Source organism: Salvelinus fontinalis, chromosome 30 (genome assembly GCF_029448725.1).
Source record: "Salvelinus fontinalis isolate EN_2023a chromosome 30, ASM2944872v1, whole genome shotgun sequence".
NCBI classification, from domain to species: Eukaryota; Metazoa; Chordata; class Actinopteri; order Salmoniformes; family Salmonidae; genus Salvelinus; species Salvelinus fontinalis.
In genome coordinates, this window is record NC_074694.1 from 42,225,759 (window position 1) to 42,238,440 (window position 12,682).

The 12,682-nt window shown below is 44.4% G+C and overlaps 1 protein-coding gene across 4 annotated transcripts in view; it reads right to left on the reverse strand.

The window, feature by feature from the left end:
• LOC129829259 (uncharacterized) overlaps nucleotides 1–12,682 on the reverse strand; it is a 97,507-nt gene that overhangs the window by 73,415 nt on the left and 11,410 nt on the right. For all 4 annotated transcript variants that reach the window (XM_055890965.1, XM_055890964.1, XM_055890963.1 and 1 more), the window contains exon 2: nucleotides 1,445–3,909. In XM_055890965.1, coding sequence (XP_055746940.1) covers nucleotides 1,445–3,739 — 2,295 coding nt within the window. In that variant the 5' untranslated portion in view covers nucleotides 3,740–3,909. The remainder of the gene's footprint in view (nucleotides 1–1,444; nucleotides 3,910–12,682) is intronic.

Genomic DNA, 12,682 nt, shown 5'->3' on the forward strand with positions numbered 1-12,682 from the left:
TTGTCTTGGCCCCTAAAACCCTCACAAACTATTGCAGATGCACAATGGAGAGCATCCAGTCGGGCTGTATCACCACCTGGTTTGGCAACTGCACCGCCCACAACCACAGGGCTCTTCAGAGGGTGATGCGGTCTGCCCAACGCATCACTGGGGGCAAACTACCTGCCCTCCAGGACACCTACAGCATCCGATGTCATAGAAAGGCCAAAAAGATCATCAAGGACATCAACCACCCGAGCCACGGCTTGTTCACACTGCTATCATCCAGAAGGCGGGGTCAGTACAGGTGCATCAAAGCTGGGATCGAGAGACTGAAGAACAGCCTCTATCTCAAGGCCATCAGACTGTTAAATAGCCATCACTAGCCGGCTTCCACGCGGTTACACACCCCTGCACCTTAGAAGCTGCTATATACATAGACTTGGAATCACTGGCCACTTTAGTAATGGAACATTGGTCACTTTAATAATGTTTAAACAATGTTTAAATGCTGAGAAATGGCAGGAAAAGGGGTCTGTTACCTCAACTAATAGGGCCTGTGATTGGCTGAGCTATAGTCAATGAACAGCATTCTTCTGTCTTCTTCTATTCCTCATATGTATATACTGTATTCTATTCTACTGTATTTTAGTTAATGCTACTCCGACATTGCTAAATCTAATATTTATATATTTCTTAATTCCATTATTTTACTTTTAGATTTGTGTGTATTCTTGTTAGATACTACTGCACTGTTGAAGCTAGGAACACAAGTATTTCGCTACACCCACAATAACATATGCTAAATATGTGTGACCAATTCAATTTGATTTGATTTGGAGAGACACAAGTTTTGTAGCCTTTTACTGCCAAGGAAGCTACCATCCTCTGCCTCAGCCTGACCTATTGGTCAGTGGCATAGGGCACTTTACACCTCTGTGTTAGGGACCAGGTTGCCAAGGAATGCAGTCAGCTGACCTGGTCAGCCAATCACAGGCCCTATTAGTTGAGGTAACAGACCCCTTTTCCTGACAGTTCTTTAGTTGGACACGGGGGTGCAGAGACAACAGATCAGAAGAACTCTGCACCACCTCAACACGACTCACCACTGGACCCAAGCCTCCACCCTGGACTGCCTGTCTGTTAGGCAGTCCAGTGCGTGAATGACCATAAAACCACTATACACTATCACTACAACAATTGCAGTTGTCTATCCTCCTTGTTTGGTGTGTGGTAATAAACGTGTGTTCCGTACATCTGTCTCCTACCGGTCATTTACGTCCTTTAACCGGGGAGCTGGGACAGTTGCACCTATATCTAAACCGGCATCCCTATCGGTTGGTGGCACTCTTGTACAGTCACACACACACATGGTAAAATGAACAAAATAGAAAATATATTTAGTTAACATCAATATATTAAAATGAATATTTCAATGCAACATATATGAAGAATAATGTCTCACCTGTATCCCTGAAGTAGCAGCCCCTGTCTCGTTGCTCTGGTGGCTGGACTGACTGGACTCTGGGGACACACAGTCCCTTTCCCCCAGGCTGCCGGTCACCCCGCTGGAGCTACGTGATGAGGACCCTGCTACCCTGATTTGCTCCCCCTCTGGAGGCTCCTCCACCCTCAGCAGGCCTCGTTGTTGCCCTGGTCCGTGAACCTCTTCCCCATCCCCATTCAGGCCCTCATCCTCCTCTGGCGAGTCCAGCACCACAGGGCCCAGCAGGAGAACCTCCCTCCTCCTATGCTCAGCCCTTTTCTGCTGGGCCACGCTTAGGGGCTGCTGCCCAGGTCCAGGTCCATGTATGGGGCTGGAACTGGAGTTTCTGCTCTCCTCCCCCACCAGGTGGCTCCAGGGCTGCCTGGAGGTCCAGCTGACAGGGGCTTCCACCACACTTTGGCGTATATAGAGCCTACGGGCCAGCTCGGCACTATCCCCCCTGTCAAAGCAGGAGAAGTCGGCTCTCCCGTCCGGCTCGAAGGACCAGAAATCTCTAGTGTACTGAGGAGGCCGGCAGCGATGCAGTGTGGGGCTTTCTGTGACTCTGAGCTGGGCTCTCAGCAGCCTGGGGTCTTTCAGAGGGGAGCTGGTCTCGGCTGGGGGAAGAGATGGACGGATGAAGCGTGAAGGCAGGGCAGGGGACCCTCCTACACCCACTACTGTGTCTGATAGAATGGAGCTCTGAGCCAGAGCCTGCCCTCTTCCATGCTGTGTCCCGTGATTGGTTGTTGTTGGAGAGTTTGAGTCCTGTGTGCGTGACGATGGTAAAGAGTTTCCAACCCGGTGAGAGTCAGTGTCGTTTGACGTTGGTGTGTGTTGGCCGTGTAAAGGGATATTCATCTTAACTGTCTGATGCTGTAAGTGTTGCCATTGTGCATTTGGGACAGAACTGTCAGCTTCTCCAGACATACATCCAGAGTTGGGGCTCTCTACCTCGTCTAAAGCATTGTGCAATGTCAATGAGTTCCTCTTTACCTCTGCTAAAATAGAGGATACTTTAGTAGCCTCCTCGGCTAGCCTCCGGGCCACTTCAGGGCTGTTGGCTGGGGAGGAGGGTTTGCTACAACTTAGCTGATTCAGTACAGTTCCCTCCCCTAGTTTATTTTCAAGTTGGAGGATGGTCCCTTGAGAGGAGGAGCTGCTGTTACAGGGCTTGTGCACTTGTCTCTGTGTGGCTGGACTACCTGCTAAAGCTTTGTCCTGAACTGCCCAGTGGTGTGGGCTCTGGGCCTGGAGCCCCATGCACGACCTGGGTCTTGAGTTAGGAGACATGCCCAGAGCGGCCTGCCTAGCATGGGACGAAAGCTGGACGGAGGCTGAGCTCCTGGGTAATGGCCCGCAAATGGCCCGGTTTCTATCTGCATCCACAGCGTGATTATTGTGGAGATTATTGCAGGCGCTGTGGCTCTGGACAGGGGAACCGCCGGCCCAGGACAAGCAGCGGGCCTGCTGGTTGTGGCGGAAGCCCCTGGGACTCTGCTCGAGCCCATGGATGATCTTACTCCTGAACAGGGGGGAACCAAACCCAAACTCCTCCAGGGCACGCTGTGTGTCCGCAATACTGACAGGATCCAAGACAGGGTGGCGGAGGCTGGGCGAGCCTGCCGGCTGCTGCTGGTGACCCCCTGGGGGACGAAATGCTAGTTTGGGACTGGAGCCGCATGAGGAGCCAGGACTACCCAACCAGATGGGGTCGCTGAGTTTATTCCGGGGGTGGGAAGGTGGGGACGACAGCTCCTCCCTAGACCTCCTCTGACAGGCTGAGTTCTGTGGGCTCTCCACTGTCTTTACGTTAGCCTTCTCAATGTAGCTGAAGGTGACCACCGACCGTTTGCCATTGCCCCCCACCCCCTGCCCTTTGGAGAGGTGTGTGTGTGGGGTGGTGGTCTTCCCAGTCCCAGAAAAGGCTGGGGAGTGGGTCAGTGCTGCTGGTAAACTCTGTTGCTGGGAGATGCTAGGCGATTGGGTGCCATTACCTTGGTGGAGCTGGAAGCTCACTTTGTTTCTGGAGGGAGACTGGGTGTGGATGAAGTTATGGGCCAGGCGGGGTATTGGAGCTTTGGTAGGAGTTTGACATTTTGTCTGGCAGGCTAGCTGGGACAAAAGCCCCGCTGGCTGATCCTGTGCTGAGGCTGAGTTACTCCCAGTCCCAAGCCCCTCCACTACTCCTCCTCCCAAGCCCCCCTTCCCATCCTGATCTGGGGCTGACCTCACCTCCACATACAGATGAATGACTTTTCCAGACTGGGACATGACCTCACACTCTGCACATCACGAGGCCAGGAAGAGAGAGAATGATTAAGTAGAGAGAGGAGTGTATCTTCAGGAGATCTTCTTTCTTACTCAGTAAGAATAAGAACATCGTGGACAAATGGGACCAACAGGCCCATAGGTCGCTTCCAGCAGATCTCTAGTCACCATACCTGTAAAAGAGGGAGGGATTGAGAGAGAGAAAGAAGCATACAGTAGGTAGTGAGAAGTCATACTTTTCTGATCATGTGTGTTACACATGGAGAACAGCTATTGTCTGTTAATGAGTGAAGCAATGACTGGGGGATTAAGTGTAAGAGTAAAGAACTGAGGTAGTGAATGACTGAATAAAATAGTAAGGAGGTGAATGAGTGAGAGTAGCAGTAGTACAATAAAGGGTGAACAGCTTTGCCTCAGATAACCTAGAAAAGTAATCCATAATCCCTATAGAATACTGTACACTCCTGCAGATATAGAGGTACAAACAAGCATTTCTGATCCTCCAATCTAGACTTTAAACCTTTCCAATCTAGACTTTACAACTTTGAGATAATTGGCTTAATCAATAACAAAGGAAAGCTGCTTTTCCTGATGACTAAATGCCACCCTTCTGGCTCTCTACAAGTTTAAAACTGTGGATTAGGTGCCCTAGTAATTGAGAATAACACATTATCCTGATTGGCTGTTACACAGACCCTCTGTCAGGGCCAATGCCATGGGGGTTGCTACAACAACAACTCCTGGGTCAGTTGGGTAAGTTTGTAAGATGCTCTTTATAGTAAATTGAATGACCACTCTAGATCCATCATCTCCTGCCTTTCGTCCTTATCTCACCCATGTTCAATGCCTTTTTTCACACCAAATGACAAATACTGAGGGGGTTGGACCTACTGTAACGAATGCAAAATCTCTTTGGTAATAATGTTACATCTGTAGAAATATACTGTAAATATAGGATGATGCCTTAAATATTATAGGGTGATATATTTCTGTGGTTTTCATTGAGGATATTGAAGATCAGCCAGGTGGATCATCCACCTCACTTCCTCTCCTGAACACTGACTCATACATAATAACACAGGGGCTGAAACACTTGCAGTCAGAACACTGAATGAAACAAATCAGAGCAAAGCACAGTATACATTCTGACAAGACATGTCAAGGGGATTCTGTTTAGGAAGCATTAAGCTGTAGGAAATTAAGGTTTGGTTTTCATTCAGAGGAATCAATTTGACATTGATGCAGTGGGAAGGAGACTAGGGACTCTATAACTTTTGTCATTGCTTCCCGATATTCTTCTTCTTCAAAACATGTCATAACGTAGAACTGGCTATGTATGTCAGCATGCCATACACCCTGGTGTCCCTCTGTCATCACAACGTTTCAACACACAAAACCTCTATCAGATCGGTGTCCCTAAACCGGGACAGTTGTTGCTCAATATGCGATAATGTGACTAGAAAACGTTGTAAACAACAGACAACTTTCCGGGACATAGACATGTCTTATATGGGCAGAAAGCTTAAATTCTTGTTAATCTAACTGCACTGTCCAATTTACAGTAGCTATTACAGCCCAAAAGAATATCATGCTATTGTTTGAGGATAGTGCACATCAACAAAACACTTGTGTCATGGCAATTCTTTTGATACATTCACCTCTGAAGGTAAATAATGTACTTACATTCAGTAATCTTGCTCTGATTTATCATCCTGAGGGATAAAATGTAGTGTAGTTTTGTTTGATAAAATACATTTTTATATTCAAATGTAGGAACTGGGTTCTACAATTTGACCCCACTGCTGTTTCTGGCTCCACACCCACCCTGCGCGGCCATCCAGATGTGTCAAGGTTAGTGCCTTTTCTGTAGGGAAGCTAATGATCCATCATGTATGACATGCCTGGGAGTGTGTAAACTTAATTTTTTGTTGCATGTTCTCTATAGTTATGTACTTGAAAATGTATAAATTTACCAATTCGGCATATTTGGTTAAACTCCTAGCAGACTTGTTACAAAATATTCTGTAGTGATGTAATTCTTCACTGGATCAGTCTGAAACTTTGCACACACACACTGCTGCCATCTTGTGGACAATATCTGGATTACACATATAATCCTACATCAGTGTCTGGCCTTTCTCTTTCATTTCAAACACATTAGATATTTTACCAGATCTAAGGTGTTATATTCTCCGACATGAATTTCACATTTCCACAAACTTTCAAATGGTATCAAGAATATGCGTATCTTTGCTTCAGGTCCTGAGCTACAGGCAATTAGATTTGGGTATGTTATTTTAGGCGGAAATAGAAAAAAGGGGTCTGATCGTTAAGAGGTTTTAAAGCAAGTCTAACTATATGCTGAACAAAATGCTTTCAGTAAAGCAATACCTGCTGTCAAACTATCAGAAGTTTTGTTTCACATGTTACTCTGAGAAGCTAAGTAAAAAAAGAAAGAAGGAGGACAATGAACTCAAGAGGAAGAGGGTAGCTAAGAGTGACAGATTGAAGTTAGGACTTGAGAGAGTAGGCTGGTCATGGCTCACATCAACACCATTATCCCAGAAACCCTACACTCACTCAAATTTGCATACCGCCCCAACAGAACCACAGATGATGCAATCTCTATTGCAAAAGGAACACCTATGTGAGAACGTTATTCATTGACTACAGCTCAGTGTTCAACACCATAGTGCCCTCAAAGCTAATCACTAAGCTAAGGACACTGGGACTAAATACCTCCCTCTGCAACTGAATACTGGACTTCCTGACGGACCCTCCCCCAGGTGGTAAGGGTAGATAACAACACATTTGCCATGCTGATCCTGAACACGGAGGCCCCTCAGGGGTGCGTGATCAGTCCCCTCCTGTACTCCCTGTTCACTCATGACTGCATGGCCAGGCACTGTGCGGTGCCAGGACAACAGCCTCTCCCTCAACATGATGAAGACAAAGGAGATGATTGTGGACTACAGGAAAACGAGGACCGAGCACACCCTCATTCTCATTGACGGGGCTGTAGTAGAGCAGGTTGAGTTTCAAGTTCCTTGGCGTTCACATCACCAACAAACCAACATGGTCCAAGCACACCAAGACAGTCGTGAAGAGGGCACGACAAAACCTATTCCCCCTCAGGAGACTGAAAAAATTTGGTATGGATCCCCAAATCCTCAAAAGGTTCGACAGCTACACCACCGAGAGCATCCTGACTGGTTTGATCACTGCCTCGTATGGCAACTGCTCGGCCTCCGACTGCAAGTCACTACAGAGGGTAATGCATACGGCCCAGTACATCACTGGGGCCAAGCTTTCTGCCATCCTGGACCGCTATACCAGCTGGTGTCAGAGGAAGGCCTTAAAAATGGTCAAAGACTCCAGTCATCCTAGTCATAGACTGTTCTCTCTGCTACCACATGGCAAGCGGTACCGGAGCGTCAAGTCTAGGTCCAAGAGGCTTCTAAACAGCTTCTACACTCAAGCCATAAGACTCCTGAACATCTAATCAAATGTCTACCCAGACAATTTGCATTGCCCCCCCCCCCCCTTTACGCTGCTGCTAATCTCTGCTTATTATTTATGCATAGCCACTTTAATAACTACATGTACATATTGACTCTGTACCGATACCCCCTGTATATAGCCTCACTATTGTTATTTTACTTACTGCTACTATTGTTACTTTTATTTCTTATCTTTTCTTCTTAAAACTGCATTGTTGGTTAAGGGCTTGTAAGTAAGCATTTCACTGTAAGTTGTTGTATTCGGCGCATCTGACAAATACAATTTGATTTGATTTGACCATCAAATGGTTTCGTGATGAATAAGCCATCTGATTCAATGAAAGATGGAGTTGAATTTGTCTTTCTGCCCATAATTTAATTGAAAGTACTCAAGTTTTTCTTCTTTTTATTGAGTTCAGTCACATAATTTCTCCATTTGCAGTAACTTTATTAGCTAGCCACTCCTTTTTCCCCATCTCTTTCAACCATACAGTTTCGATTCCTCCTCAATTCATGGAACCTTAACAGCTCTAATTGTCAGTTTCTTAACAAGTGCATGTTTTTCTTTTGTTGTAGTAGTATTTTTATTGAAATTTCACAATTTTCTCCCATATTAAGAGATACAGTAACAAAGATAAAATAAGAATAACAAAAAAACAAAAAATAACAACAAAAAATACATAAATTAAACACAAAAGCTCAGTTTAAAAAAGGAATTGGGTCCAACACATGGAACCTACAGTGTAATCCTGAGACAGGTCAACAACCATCATTCTAAGTAAATCATTGCAGCAGAATAGCTGATAAATCAGGTTCTAGGTCATTTAAATAAGGTTCCCACATTTTGTAGAACTGATCTGTTTTAGAATGTAATGTACATGTCAGATATTCGAATGGCACCCATTCAAGTAGTATCTCATGTCAACCCTTAATTAACAGAAGGGACCTTGTCATTAATCCACTGTAAGAGGATGTTTTTCCTCGCTGCGAAGGTCAGGATGTTTTTAAAGCCTCCTCTTACCCACATAAGTAATATTCCTACTAGGGAGACCTAACAGCAAAGAAACCTGGTCCAATTCTAGGTCGACCCCTAGGATTTTTTAAAACGCATGTTTTTCAATAATTGGAAGAAGCAATTTCATAAATTCCTCAATTGCATTGTATGGATATCGCTTATTAATCACATCAGACCAACAAAATATCATCATCCACATAAGAGTCACAGCTAAATCTATTGTATGATCTCTTATACACTATTTTAGGCCCAGCTTTTGGAACTTTGGCTTTCACAATATTATGATCACTGCATCCAATGGGTAAGGATACAGCTTTAGAACAAAGTTCTACAGTATTAGTAAAAATGTGATCAATACATGTAGAGGATCTTGTTCCTGTAGTGTTTGTAAACACCCTGGTAGGTTGACTAATAACCTGAACCAGATTACAGGCACTGGTTACAGTGAGAAGCTTCCTCCTGAGCAGACATCTTGATGAAAATCAGTCAATATGCAGGTCCCCAGGACAGTAGACCATCTCAATTGGCTTGAGGTTGGGTGATTGTGGAGACCAGGTCATCTGATGCAGCACTCCATCACTCTCCTTCATGGTCAAATAGCCTTACACAGCCTGGAGGTGTGTTGGGTCATTGTGCTGTTGAAAAACAAATGATATTACCACTAAGCGCAAACCAGATGGGATGGCGTATTGCTGCAGAATGCTGTGGTAGCCATGCTGTTTAAGTGTGCCTTGAACTCTAAATAAATCACTGACAGTGTCACCAGCAAAGCACCATCACACCTCCTCCTACATGCTTCATGGTAGGAACCACACATGCGGAGCTCATCCGTTGACCTACTCTGCGTCTCACAAAGACACGCGGTTAGAACCAAAAATCTAAAACTCTGTGAAGCATTTATTTGGGCTGCAATCTGAGGTGCAGTTAACTCTAATGAACTTATCCTCTGCAGCAGAGGTAACTCTGGGTCTTCCTTTCCTGTGGCAGCCTTCATGAGAGCCAGTTTCATCATAGCGCTTGATGGTTTTCGCAACTGCACATGAAGAAACTTTCAAAGTTCTTGAAATTTTCCGAATTGACTGACCTTCATGTCTTGGATGGACTGTCATTTCTCGTTGTTTATTTGAGCTGTTTTTGCCATAATATGGATTTTGTATTTTACCAAATAGGGCTATCTTCTGTATACCACCCCTTCCTTGTCACAACACAATTGATTGGCTCAAACTTAACTTGAAATTCCACAAATTAACTTAACAAGGCACACCTGTTAATTGAAATGCATTCCAGGTGACTACCTCATGAAGTTGGTTGAGAGAATGCCAAGAGTGTGCAAAGCTGTGGCTACTTTGAAAAATCTCAAATGTAAAACATATTTTGATTTGTTTAACACTTTTTTGGTTACTACATGATTCCATATGTGTTATTTCGTAGTTTTGATGTCTTCATTATTATTCTACAATGTAGAAAATAGTAAAAAATAAAGAAAACCCTGGAATGAGTAGGTGTGTCCAAACTTTTGTCTGGTACTGTATGTTATATCCTTGTATTGCTACTGCTGTGTCATCAAATGAATTATCTAAGTGAGTTAGAAATATAGGAATGTTATCTGTTGTTAGCAAGTTATTGATTTCATTAACCTTATTTCTAAGGCTACATATCCCTTTCCTGGTTAGCCTATCATAGACAGATATAGTATGGAAAATAGCAAACAAAGCAAGATAAAAAAATATATACATTCACCAGTCCATTAATCAGTTGGTGTGTGTAAGTGTGTGTTTGTGCTGTAGGGTTGAAGCTACGATCCCACAGGCTTGGTTCTCTCATCCCTTCCAGGCTTTTGGGAGGGAGGGTGGACAATGAGTCTGTCATAGTGGATGTAAGCAATGTCCCCACGCGCTCTGGCAGCTTTCATGGCTGGGATCAGTTCTTTCCTCGTCTGGAGTACAGCTTCAGGATAATCCTTGTTGAGGAAGATATACGTTCCTCTCAAGTTCTTGGCTCTTTCCAGAACAGCTACCTTGTCCTTGAACCTCAGGAACTTGACCACTATCGGCCTGGGGCTGTCACCGGTAGTGGGTTTTCCAGTCCTGTGGGCGCACTCCACTTCAATCTTCCTGTGGTCCATCTTCAGTTTCTCCAAGATCATTTCCTTCACTTTGTCCTCAGACTCCTTCCAGGTCTCATGTGGAGGTCCTGCAATTCCGTCCACAATCACGTTGTTCCCGCCTTGATTGTCCCTGGAGATGATCTGATTTCTCTGTTATTGTTATCATGGATTCACATACATAACGGATGTCCTCTCTCAACGACTTACAGATTGCTGTCATCTTGCCGTTGTCCTGTTTCAACTCATCGAGCTGACCCTGGGTGAACTGTAAACTGTTCTTCTGGTCCTCGACCTCTCTGGTCAGGTCGCCCAATCTTTTATTAGTTGAATCCACCAGTATTTGGACAAAATACTTGAAGCTATTTTCTTGTTCTTCTCAGAACTTCTTGTAGAACTCTCTTTGTTCATTTAAAAGATCCTTCACCTGTGGTACAGAGACACTACCGTCCTCAACGGTACTTACCGCCGGCTTTGGTCTTTGCCATGGTAACAGCGAAGGTTACTGTACACATGAATGTTCTTGCAACGTCCCATAAAAGGCATCTGGAACATGAATGCTGTATATTCTGAGAAAATTGTAAACACTTTCTAGATAAGTTCTGCTTGACATTAAGGGAATGTTCTCCTAACTTTTACACCAAAACATGCGAAAAGGGTTCTCAGAAGGTTTTTTGCTAACACAGACTGTTCCCCTAACCAACGAAACCTGGACACTCAAACATTAGGGTAACATTACAAAAACTGTAATGCCTGCAAGGAGAGAGTGTGTCTGTGTGTGTCTGTCTGTCTGTTTGTGTGTGTGTGTGCATGTGTAACAGTATAACTTTACATCCGTCCCCTCGCCCATACCCGGGCGCAAACCAGGGACCCTCTGCACACATCAACAACCGTCACCCACGAAGCGTCGTTACCCATCGCTCCACAAAAGCCGCAGCCCTTGCAGAGCAAGGGGAACCACTACTTCAAAGCCTCAGAGCAAGTGACGTAACCGATTGAAACACTATTAGCGCGCACCACCACTAACTAGCTAGCCATTTCACATCCGTTACACATGTCAGAGAGAGAGAGAGAAAGAAAAGAGAGAGATGGAGAAAATACATGTTTTCCATTAGTACTCACTAGCGGAATGTCATGAAGTTGTACATGACCTTGTGGCAGTTAAAGATCTCATCTTCCCTGCTTTAGTGACTTCTTAAAAACATAATGAAGAATGACAAAAACAAATATTTGTAAAAACGTGACCAAGACAACCCACAGCACAAATAAACCTATTTTCTTTCTAGGAAACATCCCTTTTAACTTAAGCTCTTTCTGTGCCAGCATTTATTGATTCATGGAGCATCAGAGCTATTACCAGGAGGGTCAAATTCATTTTATTAGTGGCTGTATATGGAGGCAGGAGTGAAAACGCATATTTGAATCTACATCACCATGATTAAATGTTTTCAATTGTTCTCCCTCTCTTTGTACCACAGACATCTCATGCATGAGAAAAACTACCCAGTCCTTGGAGACTCTCTTAGATGTGACAAACACAGGAGAAAAAAACATCTCAGTGAATATGTCCTTAACAATAGCATTTTTTAACACTCGATAAGAACTAATACGAGTTTATGTTGCTTTCAATTAGCGCTGTTTTCCAGCGAGGGATCTGATTGGCCCCACTACCTGTATATGTATGTGTGTCTTTCGGATGGGTTGGGTTAACAGCGGAGGTCAAATATCTGTTGGACCTTGTGTGTAATTGACCAATAAAGTGATCTTAATCTGGGTGAACAGAGTGAACATGCGCTACATTGATGACGGGACTAAAGCTACTGGCTATGATAAAGGTAAGGAAAATGTGAGTCACTATTTCCCTACTGAGAGCCAAAGCAAAAGATTTCAGATGCCTATATACATGTATATGCCTATACTGACCTGTATGCTATTGACAATAACACATGCACATATGCACGCACACGCACACGCACACGCACACAACTGTATTCAACCTGCCCAGTTTATCTGTAAAAGCCATAATTGTGGGACAGAAAAACTACTTGAAAGTGCACGCATTAACATGGCCTCATATGTTAATGCATGCCTCATATTCTGAGTATACACAAACATAGCCCCATGCCCCATGCATACGCCCATGAATAGGTACACACTCACTAACACATTCTATCGCTCACGCACGCACACACGCACATGTACATACACACCTCAGGTATACACCCATGGGAGCGTGCAGTCTTACTTTACCATGCTCTGACTAATAGGATCTCATTATATCTTTCATTTGTCATCATAATCACGCCCAAACATTAGATACAACTTCA